Below are 13,992 nucleotides of genomic sequence, written 5' to 3' on the forward strand. Positions count from 1 at the left end.
TGGGGGGAAGGAGCTGCTAGGGGAGCATGAAAGTTGCCACGGGCACAGTTACACCTGAACAGGTCTAACAGCACAAAACGAAACACGAGAATGAGGAGAGGACCGGAAAGGGAGAGGCCAGCTTCTTAGCCGACCGAAAGATTCGAGGAGGCTGCACGGACTGTGTGACACTGAGCCCAAGGCAACAGCTGTCTTTGCCCCAGTTTCCACAGTGCCAGCTGTGCACCGCCGAGCACAGAATCCGGTCCGGGGCTTTCACGCCAATTCACCATCTCTCACTCTCGGCCCCCCTGGACCTGAGTGGCCCCAGGGGGTGACCCCCCAATTCAAATCAGCACCCACTGTTTGCGCCGGAGACTCTGCGACGCTAAAGTGCATCTGGCTTAACTGGGGGTCCAGGCCCGCCAGCTGCAGGCTGGCACTCAACGCAGCACCTGGACGATGACGATGGCCATGCAGACACTGGCAGTCCACTCTGGACGACCTCACCCAGAACCACCTCAGAACAGGCGGCTGCTTTCAAAGCTGACGCTTTGCTTCTGGCTCGTTCGGGCTGCTTCTGGCCTCTTCCGTCCCTCCCTATTTGCCCACGTCCCTCCTTCTGCCTCTGCTTTGACCTGCAGGGCTTCCCCGCTACTGTCCCGCCCGGCAGCTGCGGTCAGGGAGGCAGAGTCCGGCCTCCGCGGGGAACGGAGCGGGAACACGCCCAGGCACGGGGGGCACGGGCGCCCGGCTTGCCTGGCAGGAACGCTCTTTCTTCTTTCACGGACTTGCTCAGGTTGACTCAGCAAGTCAAAGGCCGGGGGAAGAGAGGCGGCCCTGAAAGCACGCGGGCCGGCGCCGGCGCCAAGGCGGTTTCTATTTGCGACGGCGAGCCTAAAAAGCTCAAGAATAAAAATAAAACTGACAGAACGGAAACCATTCAGGAGAGGCGACAGCCCTTGGCGTCATCGCGTGAGCATGTTCCCACGTCTGTCCTACAAAACGGGATCTCTTTCGATGGCTGCTAGAAACATCTGATAGGAGCCGATCTGGATTTAGCCAACTCTTCCTCCTGCCCCACGTATCTTTATCATGCAAAAATACTATGCCGACCACGCTTACGCATAAATTTCTATTTCTATGTTAAATATATATCTATCCTAAGTAAATGAGAATGAAAATAACGTTCAACGTTCTGAAAAAAGGGAAAAAAATCTGTATTTCAAATTTAAAAAAAAATAAAACCTTAAAGGAATTAAGCTCAAATCCGCAATAGTTGGACACCTAAAAACGGCACATTGGTGGGGCGCAGTCTTCACACCAGGCAGCTATTTTTCTCAGATGCAGATTCACCTATAGCTGATCCCCGCCCGTAAGCCTCATGGCTCGTAACAAGGAATGAGGGAGATAAACTCGGTCCTTAGGCTTTACTCGGTGTCTCAGATCCTATGTAGTGAGTGTCATCCCATTTTAAAGATGAGAAAAGTGAGATCACAGTCAGAACACAGACTATCAGAAACCCAAGCCCAGACAGACCTCTGGGCTCCACATGGAGGTCGAGCACGGCCAAGAACAGTCTCTATCCCAATAATGGACCTGAATCACCACACGGGAACGTTTTGTGCAGAGCCAATTTCCCCATCCGGTGGCCACCCTCCCTGGAGGTGCTGTGTCTGCTGTCGGAGCTCAGGGTCAGAGTCATGGTCAGGGAGCACCTGCCCATGAGTAAGTGTCTGGGTGGTCGCCGTGAGCTCTTTCAGTAGCAAGGATGCCAGGCCCCTAATAAACACCAAGGCAACTTTTGATATTCCAAAAGCCCCTTCCTTGTCCCCAGCTCCAGAGCACCGGGCAGAGGGAGCAGAAGAAAGAAAACATGTTCACAGGCGTCCGGCTCTACCTGGGCTCCAAGTACCTGGAAATAAAATCCAGCAAGGGCACTGAAGTCAGCCAGCTTGGGCACCCTGGAGAGAGTGTGGGTGGCAGAAGGAACCCAGCTGGGGATTCATCATTTGACCCTTGTAACTGCGTATCTTCTAAAACAATTTTTGAACCATATGAAAATAGTACCTAAAGCTGAACGGAGGGTTCGGCATCTATAATCCTTGAGAAGCGTATTACTGAGCCACATGACTCTCCCCCTGGCTCCAGAGGAGGAAGGCAGTGCTGAGGGTGTGCTGCCTGCGTTCAGCTCACGCATGTGGACCAGCTTTCCTCCCCCACTGCTCTTCTTGCACCCCGCGTCTGGGATCCGGCCCCTCGCTCTCCCTCACCCCCATATTCACCCAGGTACCACGCCCTGCCATCTGTCTCCTCGGCCCTCCACCACTGCTAATTCCAGCCAGACCCCATCACTCCCACTACGCTGTGGCCTCAGCTTCCTACCAGAAGCCCCAGCTAGCTCCTCGCCCACCCGTTTGGCCTTGTCCAAAAACCTCCTCCGTGCACCCACAGTGGGACCTTGGCCCATGGCCTCTAAATGGAGCATGTGCACAAAAGCTTCTCAACGCCCCCTGACCCAGCACCCCATGAACGGCTCACCAGCCCCTCTTGTGGTCTAGCCCTGCTGCCCGCTCTGGACTGGCAACTTGCCAGCTCCCTCATGGCCAAGGTCCCAGAGCTTCCAAATCACTAGCAGTCAATAGACCTCCTTGTCCAGCCTCTGGGTCAGCCTTCACGTGGCACTCCCTGCAATTCAGATACCACACCTGCCCACCCACACCTGCACCCAGTTTATTCCTTACCAAGAGGCATTAATTTTCCTATAAGTCCTTCCCCAGCCTCTGCCCACTCTCCACTTTAAGTGCTGGCCCTGTGTCCTCACAGGCCCGCACACAGCACAGACAGACCCTTCCTGCCCTCCGGGCTTGTTCATGAGCCTGAGGCAGTCGCCACTGCACCTCCAGCGCCAGACACCTGCACCCCCAGTCCTCCCTCAGCCTTGGGGGCCCATGGCCCGTTCTCAGCATCTATCTCTCTTTTTTTTTTCTGCTTGATCATCTGCCATCCAACTCCCATCCCTGAATGGTTTGTGGAGAAAGGGGGCAAATGCAGAGACAAAGAACTCCAACATCTCAAGCATGCAAAACTTCTAGAGAGACCCCGAGCCAGGCCCGCTGCCCGCCCCGCACGCTCTGGCAAGCTGGGGAAACATTTGCTCCCTCGCCCGCCTGACAAACAGCGGCTGCTCCAGAGACTGGGTTTCGTAATGTCTGAATTCTCAAGGAATTTGGAAGGAGGACAGTGAATCTATAATCAGCGACAGTACTTTTCTCACACTTACAGCTTGCTCATTTGCATTTTAAAATAAAACTCCAACCCTTCGCCTGCTAACAGTCATCTCCCTTTCCCCTGTTGCTTTGAAAATACCTCGGGAAGGACGGCCCCAATGAGCATGCTGGGCCAGAAACGTGGGCAGGCAGAGCAGCACGTACACTGTCCTTTTGGGGTCTTCTTCCACCAAATTCAGGGCTGTTCTGGAAAAGGGTGGAGACCAGGGATGAGGAAACCTCACGGGCTTCCCTCACAAGCCCTCCCCGCAGAGCAGGTCAGAGTGGAAAATGCTCCTAGGAGATACAGGCCTCCCGCCCAACCCTCGGCAGAGCCTCAGGCCCACCCCCAGTCCCCCTAGGCTGCAGATGACCCAGTGGCCAAGGAGTGTTTCCCCTCTAGCCTTACTGGGTGGAGGAGCAGCGATGGCTGTGCCAGCCATGCTCGGCATTTTAGCACCGTGCTGTTTCAGGGGCAGGAGCAGAAGGGCCTGGGGAATAGCCAGGCTTGGACCTGCCTCTCAGCCAGGCTCTGTCGGGTGGACGAGGCTCATCAACACTAGCTAGGTTTACCCTGCCCTCCTCCAGGAAGCCTTCCTGACTCACAAGCCTGGGTCAGGACCCTCCTCTGGGACCATGCCAGTGATCCTCACTTTGGCCTCTGGCTGGCTGCCAACTACAGACTTCAGAGCTGAAAGGACCTGGCCTCGGCCCATGTGAGTCCCCAGCACCTGCAGCCTAGGACACAGCACATGCCCAGGAAAGATTGTGAAAAGCAGCTGCCCAACCCGCAGCTTGGAGGGGCCCTCACCTCAACGGCTGAGCACGGCCAACTGTTAACACCTGAAATGGTAAGTTCAGGCGGCCTGTACGGCCAGCATCCTCATAACAGTACAGAGGGGAAACGAAAGCAAACAGTACCTGAAGACTGTCACCCTCAGGACAGGCACCTGCAACCATGACAGGCACCGAAACCATCGCCTTCAGGACAAGGACCTGCAACTACCATCACCATGACAGGTAGCCCTCTGGACACGAGGGCGGGGGGCATGTTGTCCCATAGCCCTTGCTCCCCTCTCTCCTTGTCCTCTAGCCTGAGCCCCAGCACTAAGCGCAGGGCGGGATTTCCACGGCTCCTGGCCCTCCGGGCCTCAGCCTCACCTGGGCTTTCTTAAACTACGTGAGCAGAGAACGGCAAGGTTTCCTCATTATCGGACATCGCTGGCCTAACAGACCCAGTTAGGGAGGCCAGACAGCCTGCGGACAAGCCCACTGCCAAGGTCTTTCTGGGTCTCGATGGACACACAGGCTCCAGTGGCCCAGCCCCAGCAGGGCCTCTAGGTGGCCTGAGAGCCAGGCTGCTGTCCTCTCTGAGCCTGGTTCTGAGAAGTAAACGGGGTAGTGTGCTAAAGCAGTGGCCTTCACACCAAACCCCCAAATGTTTAAAACTGTTTCTATTTGCACATTTTCAAGTTGACATCTAAAATTTCTCATCATAAGTTTAAATACTTGTAGAGGATGTAATTTCCAACATATTGTAAATATTAACATTTCAAAATAAAACTGTTACTATTTCTCTTTTAAATGGATCCAATGGAATCTAAATTATCATAGCAATTTGAGATCCACCATCATCCATCTTAAAATTACAGACTCAGACTCTTCTTAATCACCTGGAAAGTTAGCAATGTCGCTTTTTTGCTTCCTCCCATTTCCAATCCACACCCCTCAGAGATGTTTCTACCATCGGCATGTTTCAAGTTTAAAAGCCCTTAATTTAATTATTATACTGCTAGGCAAAAAATATATATATGTTCAAAAATTTTCTTCTAGACAGATTTATTATCACAATTACTATTAGTACATAATTGAGCAATACGACGGAAATATATTACAAATTTATACAAATATAAGCGTAAAAAGTTAAACCTTGTTAGAGATACAACTCAGAAGAGATGAATGGGAAATTTTTTTAATTATTTCAAGCATCCAGGTGGATATTACCCATTGCTAGAATAAGGCAGAATCTATTACCAATTCTATCTCTACTTTTCAATTTTTATAGATATAAAAGGCTGAAACCACTTATTCAAATAAATAAGATAGAATGGAAAGAACACACTCTCTGAATTCCTTCAGAATTATATGCCAAGAATTACAGGACTTTATTACCAAAATCGTTTCTAATGTTCTATCGGCTGACAACTCAATCAGATTCTCTTTCGCTTTCCTTGCAAGCAAAGAACTAGAAGTACCTCACTAGCCCCAAGATCACAATGAGCAGCCACGTGACACCCAGGGGAGTCTTATGCCCCATGTCACACAGCAGATCGCATCTGCCTGTGGAGAATGAGTGTGCAGTTCTGTAGATAACAAGCGTCCTGTGTGCCAGGCACCGTTCCGACTACTTTCTGCGGATTAAGTCCATTAGGCCTCGCCGCGATCCCAGGGGACAGGCACCCTTATTATTCCCATTTTACAGACGGGGAGACTGAGGCACCAAGTAGTTAGGCAACCGGCCCGGTCACACAGCCAGAGCCACGAGCCCAGGTGTCTTGCTCGTCACCACCACGTGCACTGCCTCCCTGGGGCTGGAAGGAGGGCTAGGGTGAAGGGGGCCACTGGGACACAGTTTACAAGCCCCCTTCCCAAGCAGGTCGGCTGTGGAAGCGAGCACGTGAGGAAGAGGAGGAGCCACAAAACTGACTTCTTAACTGTGCTCACTCCGCCACCTTGGCCAGGTTATGCACAAATGCTTCTTTCAGGTCGATGCCATCAACGCCTGGCACCTCAGAAGACCTAATAAATGTGAAGCACTCACACTACTACTACTGCCATTAAAATCGCAGGAAGAGAATAACTCCCTTGACAGGGACAAACACCACAGCACTTACCAGCATTTTACATTCTTGGTTCCCTTTTGAAACAGTAGCCAAAGCCCAGGGAGCAACAGGCCTGGAAGTTCTTAGTAAATGGGGCACTGTACCAGCACACAGACGGGACCCAGTCAGACGACCCGCAGGGCTCTGAAGACCGACTGACCTGCACTCGCATCCCAACTCGAACCACTTACCCACCCAGTTCCTCAAGAGAAGTCACAACAGCTGAGCCTCGGTTTCCTCATCTCTAAATTGGACATGAAAACACCACCCACTGCACAAAATGGGCAATGCCCATCAGGGCACCTGACACAGGAAACACTGGGCGGTGGCTGGTGGCATGCATATTCTCCTCTTCAATCACTGACACCTAGCGACTGGCCATACGCTCACTGCCAATGCTCTCTGCCAGCGCCCAGCAGGCCAGCAGCCTAGGGATCCGGCTCCCAGAGGCCTGGCTGATTTTGAAAAACCAGCCAAGTAGATGTGCTTCCAATTTTTGCAACGAGCTTTTCTCTATGTCTTAAGATTTCAAGTTCTCCAAACACTTGGGGATGCCAGGAGGAGGTGAACAAAGAGGCGTCACGGTGGGTTCTATTTTTAGATGCTGGTGTGGAAAGCATCCAGTTTGGCTTCACTCTGGTCCCCAGCCACCACTTCCTCCCCCAAGTCATCACCGAAATGAACAGCAGACACATCAAGAAGGATTTCATAATTCTACTGCCTGGTACATTCTAAAACAATGGCTCCAGTCTCCTGGTCCGCCCACAGACTAAGTAGATTAAGGTTTTAGTCTAAATCTCCCCAGGGAAGCCATTTAAAGCAAACAGACCCCTGGGCTGTCCCTCACACCGGAAGTTCCAAGGCTCCACCCCCGCACCCCTCCAATGGCGGGGGCGGTGGGGGGGGCGCGGGGCGGAGCCGGGCTGCATCCCACTAAGTTAGTCCGGGATCTTTCACCAACAGGCATCAGGTACTGGGGGAAGGGCATATTTCTTCCCCTTTTAAGCAGTGTTTGTTGGTGAGCACATGAATTCACTTCCTCTAAAAATGGCTCCCAGCAGAAATTTCCCCACGGGCCCTGACAAGAGGTCTTCCGAGAAGCACCTGGCCCTCCACTCAGTGAGCAACGACAGCTCCAACTGTGGCCCCCGGCCTCAGTGGTGGGAACAGCAGTATCTGCAAAGCTTCCGGGGACTTTCAAGGTAACTATCAGAAAGAACTAAGAGATAAAAATAATCCAAAGCATCTTGGAACAGGAATGGTCTGAGACATCTAGCCTCAGAATGACAAATATACAACTGTACCCCATCTGTCTACTGCTAGACCCCCAGTAGGCAGTATCGATCGATCCCTGCCCTCAGCCATTCACAGATTTAGAATCCTCCAGGCCTCCACCACCAATTAATTGGAAATGGTCTTGAAAGCAAAGTTCTCAGCCACTCCTGAATTCTGACTTCTCTCTTTTGATACATGGAGAAATTAAAGTGCACAGAAATCTGCACCTTCGCAGAGACAAGATGAGCCTGGAGGAAAACTCTAGAGCTGACGAGGGTTTCAGGAATTACCTCCTCCCCCAAAGCAACCCACCAGCTTCAGAAAAGGGACGCCATAAGAAAGAATTCAGCAGCACCCCCTCCCCCACCAAAGCTTCCAGACAGAGGTGCCCAGCCCACCCTGCTCTTGCCAACCACCCCCGTGGCTCCTGTCAGGACTGTACATCTATTTTGGGACCACAGAGCCAGCCCCAGGCCCTGGGAGAGCTTCTCTCCATCCTTCCTTCTTCCTCTTCCCTTGCTTCTTCCTCCTTCCTTCCTTCTCTAGCCAATAAGTAAGTACTACCCAAGTCCACCCCAGGGTGAGGCAACACGGGGTCAGGAGGCCCCCTCTGATTCAGTCCACCCTCCAGGAGCCAGGGGCCCATAGGGAAGATCAAGCGTGACCTGACAGCAAAGAAGGGGAGGCACAGGGGAGGGCACACGCCCTGACTTCGGGGGGAGGGGGAGAGGGACAGGAGTGGTCTTGGGGATAACACTGCTCAAGGAGGTCTGAGCCAGGAGAGGGCTCACCTCCAGAGGGCTTATGCCCCCACAGTACAGCCTGAGGACAGACAAACCCTGGGGGTATCAAGACCTGGAGAGTGGCTATGCTCCCTACCTACCTACCCTGGCCCCCACTGAGAGCGCCACCTCTCCCCCAGCCAGCTCCTTCCATAGACAAAGCCACAGAACTCCGCAACCCTGAGAGGCCACAGCCCCACCCCATGCCCTGCCAGGGAGGGAACTGTGGGGCACGCACAGGGCAAAGTGAAGACAAGATGCACGTGACGAGAGGCCGGGGCCACACTCCAGGGACAGTGGAGAGGCCCTGGGCATAGCCGGGCGCAGAAGACAGTGAGGGCGTGGTCCGTACTCACCTGCACGACTTCTATCCCTCGCTTCCTGTGGGGTAAAACAAAGAAAGCAAAGGTTACTCAGAGGCAAGAAGCACCCTTCCAGAGCATTCTCTACGGCCAGCTGAAGGCGGGGGGTGAGGACAGGTAGCGGCTGCCCCTTTCATGCCATGGTCCCCAGAATGGTTTCACTTCCAAAGGCAAGGTCTAAGAATTCCTAGCCCATCCTCAAAGCTACCTTCTGGCAGAAAGAGAAGGTTGGCTCCCCAGGGACTAGGCCAGAGTCCTACAGACACCCCGATCTGTTTTCTTCACAGCCAGCCGCCCCCTCCCCGATCCTAGGGCCAGGCCTTTTCTGGGCAGCTCTGGCCTGGGCTGCCACCACATTCACCACCAACAGCTGGTCGCACACCTCGGCCTGGCCTCCCAGGTCCACCCCAGCCTGTCAAGCTCCAGCCCATCCACTTTCCCTTACGCAGAGGACCCCCAAACCCTTAGTCCTGTCCTGGCCATCTGTGGCCCCCACTGACACCCTGCCCACCCTGTGGTCCTGTTTCATCGTGGCCCATGCCAACATCCCCCGAGCCTGGGCCTGATCTCCCTCTCTCCCCTCACAGCCCCATGCCCTGACTCAGCCCACCCCATTACAGAGCTGGGGCCTCCGCAGAGCACACAGAGGCTCCCTGCTGACTCACCTACCTTTACCTCCCCCACCCATATTCCTTCCTGCAAGATGTTCTGGGCACACAGGGCTTTGTGGCATCTCCAAGCCTTGGTCCCCCACCTTCCACCCAGTCTTGAAGATTCGGCTCAGACAAAAGCACCCCCAGGATGCCTGCTCTGAGCTGCCACGCCCTCTCTCCCACCCACACAGAGCCAGAGTGCTCCTGAGAACTCGGGGCTCCCGCTACCAGCCCCCCTTGTTCTGGAGTAGTAATGGGCTGTCAGCAGGGGCAGAGTGCTGGGGAAGGCGCAGGGGTGCACAGACGGCGTGCTGACCACCGAGCCCGAGTCCATTCTCCTGGAAGAAAGGCGGGGCCTCCCGCAGACACTCAGGGGGCTGTGAGCAAGCGAGGGAAGGACCTGGACTCACTCGCCCCGACTCTTTCCTTGGAGCAGGGACTGTGGCTGACGCCATGACGGTGTGTGCCCCATGCTGGCCATGGTGCCTGCCTAGCCAAACATAAATATGTAAGCCATAGCTCAGTTCCTGTGCCCAGCCCAGGCTGGTACTCGGGGCACAAAAAATGCTACAGCCACAGCTCAGGCCCTCGAGGGGCTCACAGTCTAAGAGTCCCTAAAGTCCTCACGAAATCCTTTGGGTGACAGGGAGCAGCCTCACAATAGCATGGCTGAGGGGACACCTACCAAACTTACATTTGTTGGTTAGTTCATTCAACCAAGTGTTTGTCAGCGCCTTCTGAGACCCTGGCACGGATTAGAACCTCACAAGGAGCCACTACGCAAGACAGCAAGACTTGGCAAAGAGAGCTGACCAGGTCACACTGCAGGCTGTGCCTTGCCACCTGCCCCTCAACCCCCAACACCGCCACAGAGCCCCCCACCCTGAGGAACTAACTAGAACACCACAATGGTTGATTCAGGGGTCCCTGCCATCCCACAGCTTCTTTGCACTTCTGGAAGGGTGGCCAATATCTATCTGCTTTCATGGTTTCATGAAAGGACAAACTGGACACAACAGCATAAGCTCTGGGCCACCAGAGCCCACAGCAGAGGGACAGACTGCATCAAAAGGAACCTGTGCCACACCCAGTCATGAGCTCACAGCCCACATCATTTCTGAGCTCTGTGGACATCTCAGAGCCCCGTGTCTCATTCCTAGCTTGTTCTGGCCCCACAAGAGCATCAGTGACAGTAAACTGCCAGTCACTTCGCACGTGCCTGTGCCTGTGCCTGTGCCTGCCCCTGCCCCTGGATAGAAATCTTAAACGGCCAAGGGAGAAGCCCCCAGGGAAGCTCCAAATGACAAGACCAGACTGCACAAAGAGAAAGATAAGGACACAGCAGGAGACCGGCATGTGTACGTGACCCGCAGCAGGTGCAGAGAGCCGGTGCCGCCAGGGCCTGCCTCCCCTCCGAGTTAATCCTCACGGGATGGGCACCCAGGTTGTCCCTAGAAACCGACAGGGGTCACTTCCACTCTGCCCACATGAGCCATCCCCAGGCAGCTCTACCTCCCCTGGCCCTAAAAACAAATAGTTCTCTAACTTTGAAGAGAGATGGAGTCCCTAACGGAAAAGAAACAAAGTAGCCTTGAGAACTGACGGGCTGAAAACCTTAGATGGAGCTGAGCTCCCAGGAGCCAGCACAGCCTCCCTGTAGCACAGAGCTCCAAGATCAAGATAAATTGCAACTCTGACAGAAAAGAGGGGGCTCGGCTTCCATTTCAGTCCACATAAGGCCATGCCTGTGCAAGAGACCCCCTTGACGGTGCGAGAGCTAAGGTGCCCTGAGTGCTCAGGGCTCGCTGATGCCCCCGGCAGCCCCGAGGGAGGGGCGGTGATGGCCCGCTCCGCGGGTGAGCAAGCTGAGCCTGTGAACTCAGGAAGGGCGGAAGCTGGCACAGAAGCACAGAGGACAAGCCTGGTCTCTGTACCCCAAGGCCCCGGTGTACCAAGGGAGACTAGGAGGGGACAGGTGGACAAGCGCCTGGTGGTGGCTCGTCCACAGCCCAGTCAGGAAAACCAAAGGTAAACCTGCCAGGCTTCCTTCTCCATCAGGAACTTCTGAAAGACAAAAGTATCCACAGCTTTCTCTCCCAAGCATCAGGTTCCAAAAATCTGGCCATGACCAGAAAAGCCCAGAAGTTGAATTATGATCCCAAAGGGGCTGAGGGGGGAAGGGGTGAGAACGGAGACTGGAGTGGGGAGAAACGACGAGAAACCAGAGGGTTGGTCTGTCAAGTGATTAACTGCTCCTCCTGGAAACCTCAACTTTTATTTTAGATCCGCCCTACACACAGACATGCTCAAATAGGCAAGCGTTTTCTGGCTGTGGCTGTTAATTGCCACACTGTCTGTGATAGCAAAAGATAACTGACAGTCACACAGAGGAATACTACGCAGCAGTTAAAAAGAATGAGGATGTGCTCCAGGCACCTGTAGGCATTAATTATACCTAAGACAATGCCATGTGAAAATGCAAAGTATAAAACTCTGTGCAATGCTTATAATTATTTCAGTTAAGATAAACATCCGGGACAAGCATGTGTGCACAACACCCAGCACACACAAAATGAATCTGAAAGTGCTACAAGGAAACGGTCATGGGCTGGCCTCTGGTCAAGGACAAGTGTGGCTGGAGGCGGGTGAGACTTCCTTTTCACTGGGCACTCCCACGCACTTCTTGAATTTTGTTCCATGTGCCTCTAATAGATTTTCAAAACTAGAGAAATAAAATTTCTTTTTAATTATCTTTTCAGGAATAGGTAAAACTCTCGTTGCCAGCATTCCCAGCGCCTGGCATGAAGCAGATAATGGCATCACTCCATCGACTGACTGATGCAGAGAAGCAGCGAGCTTAGCAGGATTGATCTAGAAAAGCTTCCAAATTCTGCTCAAAGAGCAGCTGAAATAACACCCATTGAAGGGCCAGTGGACTGCCATGCACGGGAACATTCGATTCAGATTCTAAGCCCAACCAACTAAAGACTCGGTACCCGGAAACCCCTGGAAAACGGACCGGACCGAACGCACTGCAGTGTTAACTGTGGCCACAGCAGGACAGCGACGTGTGTTGTTCCCCTTTATTCTTTCCTGCACTTTCTAGTTTTCTGCAATGAGCATAGATATTACTCCCAAAATCACAGAATAAGTAACAACGAAAGTTAAATGATTAAAGAATTGTACCTTGTATGTACCTGGAGAAGAATTCTTCGGGCTCCAAAACTCGTTTTCTTGATAAATATTGCATTAAGCTTTGCAGAGGGGTCTGCCCCACAACTCACAAATATAAACCTGTTTTCCCAAAAACTGGATTCTCATAGAAGGGAGAATCCATTTTGCGAAAAAAGGACTCTGCCTGCCCCCAGCCCAAGTCCAAGTCCAAGGAGAGCACAGCCTTGGGGAATTTAAAATACTCATTTACAAAACAAACCACCCTTTCAGGAGAGGAGGAAGAGCAATCAGAGAAGGCTTCAGGAAGGAGGCTGCATCTGCCATCTGAACAAAAACTGAAGGGAAACTAGAGACAGACACGGGGAAGAAGTTCAAGGGGAACAACAGGAGTCAAATAGCAAAAGATGTCTGGGGTGTGGGAGCATAAGACCCACTGAGAGAGCAGGCGGGGGCCAAGAGGTGTGGATGGAGATGGACGCTGGGCATGCCCCAGAGGCCAGAACGGCACAGCACAGCCTGGTCTTTACCCCGCGGGCCAGTGGGTCCCAGACCCCAGGGCAGATGACTAAGAATCACCACTGGAGGTTGTGAAAAATACTAATTGGAGGTCCAGTCCTGAAGACTCTGATTGAGGAGGTCTAGGAACAGGCCCTGGGAGGGGTCTGGTTTGTCAAGCACCCAGGTGTTGCTCGGGAGAAGCCAGGTGTGAGAACGGCTGCCAGTCCACCAGGAGTAGCAGGACTAGACATGCCCAGGGCGAAGGGGAGCAGGGGGTCGTCACTCAGGGCAGCCCTCCCAGGTCCCGGGGACAAGAGTAAAGGCCACGGAGGAACCAGAAATAGTTGTGATGCTCACACATGGGGCCGCAGGCAGGGCCACGCACCGGGACCAGGGGACCATGGGAGAGCGCGTCTCGCAGGCAGCTGGGAACTTTCTTATTTTTTTGACCAGGAGGTGGTCAGATGCCCAGGACTGAGCTGGGCAGACAGCTCAGAAACTATCTGGGCAGCAGGAAGAAATGAGAGAGGTGAGGTGCGTCCCCCAAGAAAAGAACATGGAACCAGACCCAACTGTACTTTGTGCCTCGGTTTCCTCATCTGTCAAGCGAGGAGAATCCTGGCCCCCACCCGGCAGCTCTGCTGGGCCCTCACTGGGACTGCAGGCTTGACGTGTTGCTCTGCCCAGCCTTTCTGCCTTCAGGAACTGCCCCTCTTCCATCTCACGTGATTCTGATGGGCAATCAAATGACCTCCAGGGATGGGCACCTGGCCTGGTATCTCACATACCTGCAGGATGAGCACGGGACCCAAGCCAGGCCAGCCCTGAGCCTTCCCAAGACAGGTAGGTCTGTCAGCAGTGCAAAGGGCACGGCCACCACCGCCTGTGTGCCCAGACTCTGGAGGAGGAAGCCGTGCCGGGAGGAAAGGCCAGCATCCTCTCGCTGGGTGAGGCCCTGATCCAGGCGGCCTGCGCTGTCTTCCCTCAACTTTCAGCCGTGGAGTCTTGCTGAAGCCAGTTTACACAGAGTCTCTGTCACTGGCTGCTATCTTGCTTACTACAGCAAGACCTCAGTAAGTGACAGTGGCTACCACTCCCTGAAGATGATAGAAATTACC

General features: G+C 53.6%; 1 protein-coding gene across 1 annotated transcript in view; it reads right to left on the bottom strand.

The window, feature by feature from the left end:
* Positions 1-13,992, bottom strand: part of ITPK1 (inositol-tetrakisphosphate 1-kinase) — a 140,594-nt gene that overhangs the window by 98,460 nt on the left and 28,142 nt on the right. The window contains exon 3 of the mRNA XM_039884064.1: positions 8,544-8,568. Within this exon, the coding sequence (XP_039739998.1) occupies positions 8,544-8,568 (25 nt within the window). The remainder of the gene's footprint in view (positions 1-8,543; positions 8,569-13,992) is intronic.

The sequence above is a fragment of the Pteropus medius genome, unplaced genomic scaffold (assembly GCF_902729225.1).
Source record: "Pteropus medius unplaced genomic scaffold, Ma_sr-lr_union100, whole genome shotgun sequence".
Classification (NCBI taxonomy): Eukaryota; Metazoa; Chordata; class Mammalia; order Chiroptera; family Pteropodidae; genus Pteropus; species Pteropus medius.